At 42.8% G+C, this 14035-nt stretch overlaps 1 protein-coding gene across 9 annotated transcripts in view; it reads left to right on the forward strand.

The window, feature by feature from the left end:
* Mi-2 (chromodomain-helicase-DNA-binding protein Mi-2 homolog) overlaps nucleotides 1-1729 on the forward strand; it is an 87485-nt gene extending 85756 nt beyond the window's left edge. For 7 of the 9 annotated variants that reach the window (XM_080283137.1, XM_080283142.1, XM_080283138.1 and 4 more), the window contains exon 32: nucleotides 837-1729. In XM_080283137.1, the coding sequence (XP_080139263.1) occupies nucleotides 837-1054 (218 nt within the window). In that variant the 3' untranslated portion in view covers nucleotides 1055-1729. The remainder of the gene's footprint in view (nucleotides 1-836) is intronic. The other 2 variants (XR_013899730.1, XR_013899731.1) reach the window with 1 other exon arrangement.
* The last annotated feature ends 12306 nt before the right edge of the window (nucleotides 1730-14035 follow it).

Raw genomic sequence — 14035 nt, forward strand, 5'->3', positions numbered from 1 at the left:
CACACACACACACACACACACACACACACACACACACACACACACACACACACACACACACACACACACACACACACACACACACACACACACACACACACACACACACACACACACACACACACACACACACACACACACACACACACACACACACACACACACACACACACACACACACACACACACACACACACACACACACACACACACACACACACACACACACACACACACACACACACACACACACACACACACACACACACACACACACACACACACACACACACACACACACACACACACACACACACACACACAATTTGATTGAACACGTTAATAGGTTTAGGACAACATACCTCTGGCAGAGAAATTACTCAATAACTATTTATGAGTTGAAAATAACCAGTCAAAACTTTAATGTCTTTTCTAGCCACATAAAATTCATCAGACTTCTTATTTAGTTGATACAGTATAATCCTGACCCCCCACCTCCTTATGATTATTATCTCAGATGCCTTGCTGCCTCTTGGAAATCCCCAAGCAGGGGATGGCTGTAACAGAAACTCTTCCAGGCTATCTCATCCTCAATTACATCTTGTACCTTCACAATTACTGCCATGTGTTTAAGAAATTACCAGACATTACTCACAATCCAGTATGTATTTGAATATATCCATAAATACGATGTCTAATATGTTGGATCTGGACTTTTCTCCCCCGTATACAGTAAATGGGCCTGTTCTGCCTATAGTGCGAGAAAAGGAGAGAGGGAGGGAGGAGGTGGCAAGGTAAGTATGAGGGCTGGTGTAACAAGTTTCCCTCCTCTACAGGTGTGTCTCCGGGTCTGGCTAGCCTGAGTACCAACCTCCAAATGCTGGCCTCCTCCACCTCCCTCCTGGACTCCTCCCTACAGCAGCAGTCTACCCCTACATCCCATTGTGGCACAATCTCTGCAGCCACCCGAGCCTCACTATTGTTGCATCAGCAGCAGCAGCAGCAGCTTCAGCAGCAGTCATCAGACACCAAAAATCTTATCTATTTGGACTGAAGCTTCAAGACATAATAAGCCTGTCAGTTTTTTGTTTCTGAGAAAGGACCACTTTTAGCCATTCCGTGCAGTCAGACGTTTTCAAGTTTACGTAATGCCATCGGTGTTCACAGCACATGGTAGGTTTCTTAAGTGATCTCACATAGTAAGTTTTTATTGTCAAAATACTCCAAACTTATATTTAATGGTGTAATGTAAGGTTTTTATGTGAAGTAAATGGCAATAAAAAACACATATATTTGTTTTTTAACACTACTAGGACACTAAATTACATTCTACAAAATTACTAATATACTAGTATTATAAGTTAAAATTAGTTATGTTCCTAATGCTATATATTTCTAATATACAGTTTTGCATTCTTCACAGTACGGCACTTGTTTATTACAATGATGACTAGGTTGTAATTACAAGATTAATATTCTGTACATATTTGCAGTACAGCATATTAACCCAATCAGTGGTTTTAGGTTTATTTTGGCTATGGGAATCACTTCACATTTCCATAAGCCAGATGATTTTAATTGATAATCCTCTCCCTCTAAGTGTTAAATCCTACCAGCTACCATACCTTGTTAGTGATGGAGGCACTTTAAGATACACTGTAACCCATCACAGTCATAGTAGTAGTATATGGTTTTCAGTTAAGTACTGTTGCTACCCAAGAATTCATAATTTTAGTGTGCATGTAACTAAAGTTCATTAACTTAGTATCTAAAAACATTGGGTTTGGTTAGCATAAAAGCTAACTGCCTGTGGTAGTCTGAGAAAGTTGATTGTGTGTGTGTGTACATATTTTTTTCTCCTCCCAGTGTGATCTATTTTATTTTTATTTACTCAAAATTAGTGTGATCTTTTTTAGTTTTATTTACTCACAATTAGTGTGATCTATTTTATTTTTATTTACTCAAAATTAATCTGAACATGATTATCCTAACTACCGTTAATTCAGAGGATGCTCACGATTGCAGGATCTATATTCTGAATCGCTATGGGGGATGACAATTGGGTGCAGAAAGTGAGAAATGTTAGTGTTGGGGGCAGGGTTGCGACAGACAGACCGAAGAAGACCCAGGATAAGGTCATAGAGTGTGACCTCAGGGATAAGAACTCTGAATAAGGAGGCTGCCAGCGATTGACCAGCATGGAGAGCTGCCATTAGGTGACCAAGGCCGACGCATGCAAGCATGCTGGAGCCTTTATAAATGAAACGAGTATCTCAATTAAGCAATGTCAGTCGAATGGTTAGTGAGGTTTGAGGGTTTATGATTAACGTGCTTACCCATCTCGGAATGGTGGGTACTGCACATGTGAATTTTGAGCATGAAAGAGTTGGGTTGTTGAAAGGACATGAATCTACTGTGACTTTGAATCACATGCAGGATTGTGTTGAAGTTGACATGTCGGCTCAAAAGTGACACTACCATGAATTTAATGCTATTATAAGTAGATTAATACTCTAGTGTACAACTGCTCTGATTACACTGTCTAATATTAGCTCCTATACCCTTCATCACCTCATAAGTCTTATATTTTATGATACAGTCCAACCTTGTTACACATTATAATGTGGTTTTAATAGGGACATGTTATTGGTGAAGGGCCACCCACCCTACGAAGTATAAAAAAAAAGTTGCTGACTTGCTAAATTGGTTCCTTGGCTGGTCCAAGTCATCACCGTGGGCTCCCACCGAGGCTGGGGGACAGCTGGTATCCCACAGGGTGCACTCATTGTCCTCAGGAGCAGGTGATGAGCAATGGGGAGACCAATCAGGTGGTGAGGTGGAGTAGGCAGTCAAAATTAAGGCAGTGCAGTGCATGGATGATCCACTGCTGGAAGACCTCAGCTCTTCCCTACTAACTGATGGTCTGGGTTGGAAGAATGAGGTTATGCTTGTTGGTCTCACTACCCTCTTCTTTGAGGAAAGTAGCTCATGGTATATTCGAAAAGAATTTTCAATTTCACAGTAGGTAGTGTCACAACTGCCAGGGTTGGGATCCTTCTCTTGAATGAATGGTATGGCTTGGTCCTTCAGTGCCTTGGTCACATTCATACCGGTTCTACCTCCTTCCCTTCCTCCACATGGGCCCACTGGTCCTCCAGGTTCAAGAAATTTTGTTCTGAAGCTCCTCCCTGTGACTCTTGAGCATCTCCTGGTCATCTGCCCTGTCTACATCTTAGAACCCTGCCTTGTGAAACAAGTTCAGGGTGTCTCATTGTAGCTCCTCTACCACAGGGAACCTGATGAATGTTTGCGCACATTCAGGCCACAACGTTCATAAAACTGTGTTCACTGTGGACTGCTTCATCTCCTTCAGTGGACTGGAATACTGTCTATAATTCTGCCAAAAGATTTTAACAATTCTTGTTCTCAGTAACTTGCCCTCACCAGCTGTTCCATGGAGTGTTAAGGTAGCAAGCCATAAATGTCATTATGACCCCCTGATCCACTGGCAGGAACAGGGTGGTGGTGTAAAATGCCACTTTTGATGTCTATGGCCAGGGCCCCTGACTAGGGTTTACCACCAGGAGAAACTGGCTGGATAAGTTGTTCTTTGCGGCATAATCCCAGAGCACTGAGGATAGGTAGCTGGCCAAGAGCAGCAAATTGAGGTGGTGAGCCACACCTTGGGGTTGAACTTCCATATCACCCAAAGGTCTTCCTTCACTTATCTGGCCAGTGCCCTTGGATTCTCCCAGTGGTAGATGAGCAGCAGCTTTAGTCTGAGATTGCTCTCAGCATTCCCCCTCCATAACCAGCATCTGGTGGTCCTTTGCCCCCTTAAAACCGGACACATAATTTTCTTCACTGATGAGTCTTCAACATTTGTTTCCAAAAAAGGCCTGTCTCATCTCATCAAAGATGATCACCTGCTTTGGGCTGTAACCACCAGATGTGATTCACTTCAAGATTAACTCCAGGAACTCTGCCGTTTCAAAGTCAGCATGGGCTGCCTCACCATGCAGCGTGATGTTCTTCAAGCCAGCTCCTGAGGTGGTCAAACCAGCTTGAGCTGGTTTTGAACTGCTCCTTGACCTTTATCCTCATCCTGTTCTTTATATCATTCCATAGGACAGAGCCTTCATGCAAATGAAACTCATCCCCAGAGGCTCTCTCTCCTAATTCTTAGTCCTTCATCCATATCGTCAGTAGCTGTTCCATCTCCTCCAGGGTAGGGTCCCTGGTCCTTGTCAGCCACTCTGCAGTCAGGGAGGACACATTTCCCAACTGCAAGGACGGCATCAAATCAGCGCTTAGTCGAGCACTTCCACTACAATAACAATATTGGTCCAATGGCTATTCACATGCGAGAAGGCGATGTAAACTGCTGGACGCAAGGAGAGACATGATCGTGGTGGAACAACTCATGAAGGGGTGAACGAGCATCATGAAGACTTCAAAGGGGTGGTGGAAGCAATGGGATCTGTGCAGTTGTTTAAAACGTCCATTTTGGCTCATCTGTATGATTGTCAGCTTCTGTGTCACTGCACAGATGACTTGAAGGGAAAACTGCACAGACTGCATAAATGATTCTGGCAAATCACTAACAGAGGAAAGGATGAAACTTCACAGATCTTGCACATGATCACACAGCAATCAATCGTAGTGTGGTCAGCCTATACTGTATGTACAGTAAAACCTCGATATAACGGACTTCAGAAGACCGGAATTTCTCTTTTATTGGACTTAAGGAGCTACAAGACTAAATTCCTATATATCGGCAAAAGTCCGATAAAGCCAGAAGCAGTCCGGACTGCCTGACCACTTCAGCTATGTTCACCACAATAAGGGAAATAAAAGACATGTTTACAGGGTACAATACAGTACTATTACTGTATATATATTATACCATTTGATTATTGTAGTGAAGGTATGATACAGTACAGTACCACAATGGTAGTCAAAACAGTTTAAAAACCGTTGGTGTGATCTGGACTAATGTCTGATTCAGTAAAACCTCGATATAACGGACTTCAGTAGACCGGAATTCGCTTATATCGGACTTGAGGAGCTACCGGACTAAATTCCTATATATTGGAAAATGTCCGATAAAGCCAGAAGCAGTCCGGACTGCCTGACCACTTCAGTTATTGTCACCACAATAAGGTAAATAAAAGACACATTTATCAATGTACAGTACTGTATTATTATGTATATTATACCATTTGATTAATGTACTGAAGTTATAACAGTATAGTACCGCCATGGTAGTCATAACAGTTGAAGAACTGTTCATGCGATCCGGACTAATGTCTAATATATCGGAAAAAGTCCGGATTAGCAGGGGGAAGTCCGGATGTCTCATTTATCGGAATTTCGCATTTTTCGGAATGGTTTGGGTCCCAATTAGTCCGTTATAGTGAGGTCTTACTGTATATTGAAAAAAGTCCGGATTAGCAGGGGGAAGCCTGGATGTCGCTTTTATCGGAATTTCGCTTTTTTCGGAATGGCCTTGGCCCCAATTAGTCCGTTATAGTAAGGTCTTACCGTATACTTCAAAGATGAGTATGAATGAATCTACAGAACCATAAATGTGAAAAGCTGATTTGAGGTCTCACAGTCATATGTTCAGGTGGTCCAAAATGTGAGGGTGCCACAAAATCCAACAATGTCAGGTCCCCAAAGTTTCATACCCCTCAAGACTGATGCCGCACAATTATGCTTTTGTGTAATTTGACACGACAGCCTATCCAGCACAATCACTAAAGACACAAAAAACTGGGGGAGGGTAACTCTGCCCCTTTGGTGATATATAAGGGATCACACCTATGAGAGGTACTGTAGAGTGTCTAGGGTGGTATGGTGTGATTGGCCCCCTTAGGTGGGGGTGAAGGAACCCCCCCACCACCATCGTCACTTTACCTCCCTCAGCCCCACTGCGTCATCTCCATATTGTCCTCTCCCAACCAACCACAACCCAACATACCCCCTACAGCAGTGTGTGTGCATAGCAACCCTTCTCCCTTCTCCTTCCTCCCCTATCTCTCCATCCTACCCCCTCCAGCCATACACACTCCACCTCCACTTTTCGCCTGGCTTATTTTGCTGCTGTGGGCCTATGCCACACTGACAGCTTGTCCTAGGGAACACTTCACATTGACGTTAGTTATGTATATATAATTATTTACTGTAAATAATGTATTTTCTGTACGTTTTCTATTTTTGCCCAAGGGGGATCGGTAACAAATTTGAATCTTTGACGGGTGATTGTGCAATAACCATTTGGTCAATCTGGCTAAAACATACATTTTCATGTGTGTAAATGCAGTCTCTTGAAATGTGGAAGAAAAATTTTTACCTTGGTAAAAGTTGAAAAATCGACCCTGTTTTGCGGCTGGAGGGACAGACCTGCTGAGCAAATTGTGTACTTTAGGGGTTAAGCATATAGGTTTCAGTGTCAAGACACAGCAGGAAGGGTCAAACTGTTCCATATGTAGTCATGTCAGTCTTGTTTACATAATGGAGGGAAGGGGGGGACAGGGTGGCTCAGTGGTAGGGCACCTAACTTGAGACCAAAGGACTAAAAGTTTGCACCCTGCCCGGGTAGCTGCCCTGCTGGGAGAGGTAACACTCTCCCGTCACCTAGCGGGGCTGTATGATCTATCAAGGTCTGGCTTGGGGAATACATTACAAAACCAAGGTACTGTATAATCCTGCATGTAAACTGTATCGTTCACATAATTTATAAGACTCCAACAAGGTTGCATGTGATGGCCTGGTCACCTAATTGCAGCTCTCGATGCTGCTCAATCTCTGGCAGCCTCCCTATTCAGTCCCTTATCCCTAAGGTCACTCTCTATGACCTTGTCTCAGGTCTTTTTTGGTCTGCCTCTCTCAACCCTACCCCGACATTCACATGCCTCACATTCTGCACCCAGTTGTCATTCTCCATTCTCTCAACATGCCCAGACCATCTCAATCTATCTGTCCTTATCACATCATCGATACACCCCAGTCCCATCCTTCCTCCCAATTCTTCAGCCGTAATCCTAGCCCCCCCCAAGGCCTCGCATTTAAGGATGCACAACATATCCATCTAATCTCTGTTGTTTTTGTGCAGTTGAGCCTACGAATATCTACTTCCTTTACTGCCCAGGTTTCACTACCATACAGCATTGCACTACTAACGCATGCAGCATACAAGGATCCCTTGGCACAGTGGGAGAGCCCTCTAAATGTCAGAAACAACAGCTCCCTGAACCTCCTTTAACCACTCCTTACCCTAGCCCCACCTCCAGCACAGAACACGTCCCCAAAGTATAAAAAAAAAAAAAAATCCTCTACACACTCAAGAGACTCACCAGCAAGATCAGTCCTTTCATGCCTGATACACTCAACGTGCTCTCCCTGACACACTGCACACACCATAAATTTTACCCTGCATGAGACAAATATTATGACAATGGAGATTCCAGGCTTACTGAAGTATTAAGAACTGCATATGTGTGGAAGGCTATGCCAATGAAAGGATGTCAGGATTCTGGAGGGCTGGAATTGGTGAGTGTGCGGGTGGCCCATTTCAAGGGTATGCAGCTGTTTCCTTCTCCCTCTTACAATGTTTATCACTTAATGCCTTCTTGATCTCACCTTACCCTATATCTTGGGGGGAAAAAGGTCAGAATGATGACAATGACTATCCATAATAAGGACAACCCCCATCCCCAATTCTACCCTCACCTCAATTTCTTGCTTATGTGACAAGAAGGTGTACTTAAGACTAGGGTTTACTATCAAAGCATATGGGTGCAGTGCAAATTTCACTCACTCATTACCAGTTGATGCAGGCTGTCTGGATACATTTCACCTGCTTGCTACCATTCAACCCTGGTTGCGTCGAACAAAGCACTACTTGTGTCCCTGTGTATCCCTCCGCCGCGCTCAACCCACACAGCACCTAGCATCACCCCACTGCCCCAGTCAGTTTGCATGAGCCTTGCTCAAGTGTAAGATAATTTCCTGCCGTGTTCTTTATACATCAAAATGTCCCCAAATAAATTCCCTGTAACTTTTTCTCAGTAACAATTACCATAGAAAATTATATTTCTATGAGGGAAAAAAAAAAAGAAAAAAAGCATAATTTACATTCGGCTGAACTTTTTTTACAACATCATAAGAAAGTACATTTATTCAAGATTATGGTGAAAAAAATTACGATTATCAAAGCATAAATAAGGGTGTGAGGAAAAATTATTTATGAACTACTGAGTGTGTGGTGATGGGGGGGGGGGGGGGGGGGGTCTCAGTGTGTGGCCTTGGGCGCCAAGGCTCGTGTCACGAGTACTCGCCCGTGGCAGGACACAGCCTGCATTGAATGGTAACGAGAGGGTTGGCCCTGAGGGAATAGCATGTGCACCAATTTGGCCAGAAGCCCAGGAGTAAGATAAGACCACAGAGCACAGACAAGAATAACTTACGCTACTTGAGAAGTGTATGAACAAACTACATGAGTATGAAGGATATTAACAGGATGAGTGGTGGACAGTGACCACATCTGATTCAAATGTAAATAATCATGACAATTACAAACTGCTGCTTCTCTATCTATGAACTTAATTGTTTCCAGGAGCTGGTTCATAAGTTGAAATTCTCTAATACATAAGACTAAATCTGTACAAATCATTGGTGAACATTTTGAATGCACAGAGATACTGATATACCAGTACTGTACAAACTGCCTCAAGCAAATTACAGTTTTAGAAATTTTAGCATTTTAGTCTAGTACAGTGAGGTCTCCCAACATGCCAGAACATGTCTGACAAAATGCGCCACGTATTGGAAACTTCGCATATTAGAAACCATTGAATCAATGGAAATATATGTTTGTGGTCGACACCTCACCCTATCTTTGTCATTTACGGTACTTTCCCATTACTGACTATTGTTTTAAGAAAGATTTGCTCCAAGAAAGATTTTAGACCTATGAATATAATGTGCTAGATGGTGCTTCATTTGTATAATTGAGGGATTAGCAACCTTACTGTGCCCATCCACCTGCTGGCCTCCACGAGTCTTGACGGTTTGTAAAATCTGCTTCTTGTTCTTATGAATGTTCCTCATTGTCGATTCACCTAAGCCAGGTTCACAGCCAATGTTTTAATTCCTTTTACCTTGCTTATCCACCTCTATAACCCTCATTTTCAGCTCCACTTAGTCTTGGAATGCAGTGGTGGGTCCATGATGTAACAGGTGAGTAAGAGCTAGTCTTGTACAATGCTAAAAACACCACAATATGCGAGAGGTGCGGGCAGACACAAACTGAAAGTCTTGAAACTTGACTTGAGAGATGCCATGAAGGAGAAAAACAGTGGGAAACCAATCAGCCAGACTACCATTTTGAGTGGGAACACCGGTTTTCCCTTGTTTTCAGACAACAGATTCACATTTTATAATCACATTTTGCATTTTAAAAAATTATAATTTTCCGGAGTTGAGTTCATGTATTACCCGGTAGGTGTTTCACATATTGAGATCCTGCATATTGATAGTCTCTATCTATTGCCAGACGCCTCAATCCCATTTGGGGTGGCCACAAACAAATCGCCTCCAAGTTGCCCTGTCCCCCGCCATTTCACTGCCCTGCTCCCAACTCACACCCCCCTCTCTCATATACCTCTCCACCCCATCCCTCCATCTCATCCTCGGCCTCCCCCTCCCTCTTCCCCCCTCCACCTCACTCACATCACTCTCTTCGTCAGTCTTTCACCCTCCATCCTCTCCACATGGCCAAACCACCTCAGTGTGTTCCTCATAACGCTTCCTATCACATCCACATCCACACCACAACGCTCCTTTATATCCTCATTCATCAGCCTGTCTCTCAATGTGGCTCCACAGGCTCCTCTTAAATAACTCATTTCCACTGCTCTCACTCTTGACTTGTGTCCTTCCAACAACGTCCAAGCTTCACTTCCATATGTTAGAGTTGGTATCACAATACTGTCATGTAGTAACTTTTTCACTTCCATGCTCACTTCCCTGTTTCTTATCACTGCTTTCAAAGAACCAGCAACCTTTCTTCTCTGCTGTACCCTTTCAAGCACTTCACCCTCCAAACCTCCATCCTTACTCATCACACTACCCAAGTACTTAAACGTACTCACATTTTCCAATTCCTCACCATCCAACCTCGCTGTACATTCACTGACTTCACCTCTCTCAAAGACTATCACTTTACTCTTCCCTACATTCACCTTTAGATTCCGTTTCTTACACACTCTCCCAAACTCATCCACCAAGTCTTGCAGCTCCCCTTCGTCTTCACTCAACAACACAGTATCATCTGCAAACAACAGTACAGGGAGTTTCCAAACATTATCCTCTCTCACCAGGGCCACTCCAACATCCACTACCCTACCTTGTACCTCTTTTATTACCCCATCCACGTACAGATTGAACAACCATGGAGACATGACACATCCCTGTTTCAACCCAACTTTCAAAGAGAAAAATTCATTTAGTTCAACATTCACACGCACTGCAGCCTTCGCACCATCGTACATACTCTTCACAGCATTCAACAACTTCTCATCTACTCCATATATTCTTAACACTTTCCACAATCCTTGTCTATCCACCCTGTCATATGCTTTCTCCAAATCCATGAAAGCCGCATACAACTTCTGAAAAATAACACTATTAATACTTCTTGAGAAGCTTGTAACTTAATTTGTAATAGGGAAGCAACTGTTCTGCAGTCCTGCATGTCTATGGATACAACGGTAGTGTATATGCCACCAAAACTACAAATTAACTCAATCAAGTAAATACGGATTGGCCAGCTGCACTTCAGAAAACCTGTATTTCCTACACAAAGCATCTTCATCACTTTTTGTAAGTTCGCTAGGACACCTGAGTAACAAAGGTAGAAACTGAATACAGTACTGGCAATGCCATAAAAGTTCATACACAGCCTCATGGACTGGGTAGCTGTGTTGCCCACTTGTACAGTTACACAAACTATATCTGATGGTGTCAACACCACAGAAAGGAAGTGTAAGGTGCCACAGCAACTGCTGCCAAACACTGACGTTAAGGGAAACATCACAGAGGAGCCACTAGCTGTGACAGAAGGAGAACTGGAACTTCATTGTGTATATCATCATCTGGACCTCCTTTCCCACCCTAGGGTAGGGTGAGGAATATCCAGACAGCCCAAGTACGCCCAATCCAATGGGCCATGCGCCATGCTTCCATTCACTTTTCATTCAAGCCCTCAGAATCCTGGCTCTATCTGATACACCAAAAACTTTCATCACATTCTGTAGCTTCACACAAACGTATCTGAGAGTCAATCTGAATGCTGTCACGTTAAAAAGGGGTGCCAAATCTCTGATCATGCACTTCTCACAACATTCATCCAGCTAGCTTGATCTCTTGTCATCCCCTAGCCTCACCAACTTCCATACCTCTCTTCCTCACACTCATCCACTATATCCCTCCACCTTCTCCTTGGCCTACCTCGCTTCCTCCCTCCTCCAAATTCGCTCAGATATACCATTTCACCACCCTATTGTTATCCATTCTCTCCACATGACCATACCACATCAGTATACTCTTTTCGATTCTGGTGTCCACAGACTTCCTCACTCCGCATCTTTCATGAATCACATTACAGTATTTAGTATCCTATCCGCATACACTCTTCAGCAGTCCCATCTCCACTGCTCTCACTCTTGACTTTTCATTTTCATGTCACACCATAGCCTCAAATCCATATGATAAAGTTGGTACTAACACTCCTCCATATAAGCCTCATGCAGCTACAACACTCTAGCCTCTGTTTCTTATCATGGCCTTCATAGTACCAGCTACTTTCCTTGCTTGTGTCACTCTACTTTCCACTTGTTTTGCACATTTTCCTCTCCTTTCTATCACTGTACCCACATATTTGAACTCTCACCAATTCCAGTCCCTCTCCATTCACTGTAACATCACACTGGGAGTCACCTCTCTTGATTATCATCACTTTACTCTTTTCTACATTTACTCTCAAGACATGACGCTTACAGACATCAGCAAAATTCTGCACTAGTCTACCAAGCTCTTGTCTGGAATTTGCAAGTAGCACTGCATCATCAGCGTACAACAGATTTGAGATATTCCATTCATTACCAATGCCATTCCTCTCTCCATTACTCGTGTTTTTATTTCCCTCATCACCCCATCCATATATATATATATATATATATATATATATATATATATATATATATACTGAACAACCATGTTGACATCACATACCTCTTTCGCATGCCCACACTGATCGTGAACCATTTCACTTAGATGCCCATTTAGCCATTCACAATGTGTATAAAAATATATAATCCACTACAGTTTTGTGGAAGTAGCAGCTTTCTTTCCACCATACAAGGGAATCTCATCTGATGGCAAGCTGACAATCCCAGATTGAGTACAATTCAGCAAAGGAATCTCTAATTATCTGAAGCTTTTGGAATGGGTTTCAATTACACGTTGGAAGGGATGGGGGGTGGGTGAATGGTTGCACAGCCAAGCAAAGGTTATGGAACTACCACTAGGTTATCTTTCTCCCCACAGCATTCTTCTTAATTTTACACTCTGCCTAAACTGGCAGAATAGTACCACACAATAAATCTTTACACTACCCTGAGTGGATGTCATGCCACAAGACAGTAGGATCCCACCAAAATGTCTGACGTGGTGAAAGTTTTCACTACCAGAAAACCTTTGGGAGGTGGGCTTTTCTATACATGCTGGAGTTGTGGCTCACCCTCTGCCTCAGCTGGCACTTTAATAAGGGTATATGAGAGAGAGGGTGTGTAAGCTGGAAGCAGGGGAGTGAAATGGCAGGGGACCGGGCGACATGGAAGCAATTTGTTTTATGGCCACCCCTTACAGAATTAAGGCATCTGGCAATAGACAGACAAAATTCCTGTCAGCTTACGAGGCATTCTAGCACTTCTTTCTTAGTGCCATACTCTACAGAATACACTTTACCATTCCCATGTGTTACTTGCTTTTATAACACTTGACATAGACTGCATAAATAACATATGAAGAAACATTAATGTGCCACATACAGAAATTAACTGGTAAGAGGTTTTGAAGGCCTCTTGCACTGACTAGAATATGATCCACAGTCTAAGATGAACCCCCCCCCCCCTATCACCACCACAGGGCTTGGTGTTATTAAGGGTAGTTTATGCCTCCACCATCTCAATACAAGGAGGATACAAGTCCTGGTTTATGTAAAAATCCCTAAAATTATTTGCAATTACACAAGCTGATACAGCATAGCTGTGATGTTGTCCACTATCTACAATGTACCATGCACAAATCTTATCTCATTAAACTGGTTTCAACTGATGAAGATACATTTTGTATAAATGGACATGATGTGGCATGCATTCCCAGCATACATGAGAAGGTCTTCTACCAGTCTCTAGATACAGTAATTAGATTTATAACTGTGCCACAAAAATATGCTTGCCACTGGCAATCGGCAACATTGTGTACTTGTAAATCACTTTGATACACAAAGCCATGGGGACAAATATGTCACTACTACACTTCACTCACTCAATCTGACTTTATGTAAGACACAAAGTGAAAATGCAAAGCATGGGGTAAACTATGGAGATAACATTACTGTCCAATATGTCCAAATGCAAAGGCAATGATGGATAAAAATCTGTGCCTACCTTACTATATTTACACTAAACTGCTAAACACAGTGTCCAAAGTGTATACTCACACAGTGGATGCTGTTTATACCCTAATGAGTAGAGCATAAACTGGAATGCTAACATGTTTGTTCTGATATCTGCAACTTAGTTTTATAACCACAACTACAATTTAAGAAGTTAACTCACAATAATATCAGACTTGAACTGGAAGCAATATAGATGAATGGTACCTGTAACACTTGCTTTCTACTGAATTTCATAACAGCTTTCATGAAAACCACAAATGAAGCAGGAAGACCTAGGGACTGGGTATG

The sequence above is a fragment of the Coenobita brevimanus genome, chromosome 96 (assembly GCF_032717465.1).
Source record: "Coenobita brevimanus isolate Jiangsu-jjx chromosome 96, ASM3271746v2, whole genome shotgun sequence".
Lineage (NCBI taxonomy): Eukaryota > Metazoa > Arthropoda > Malacostraca > Decapoda > Coenobitidae > Coenobita > Coenobita brevimanus.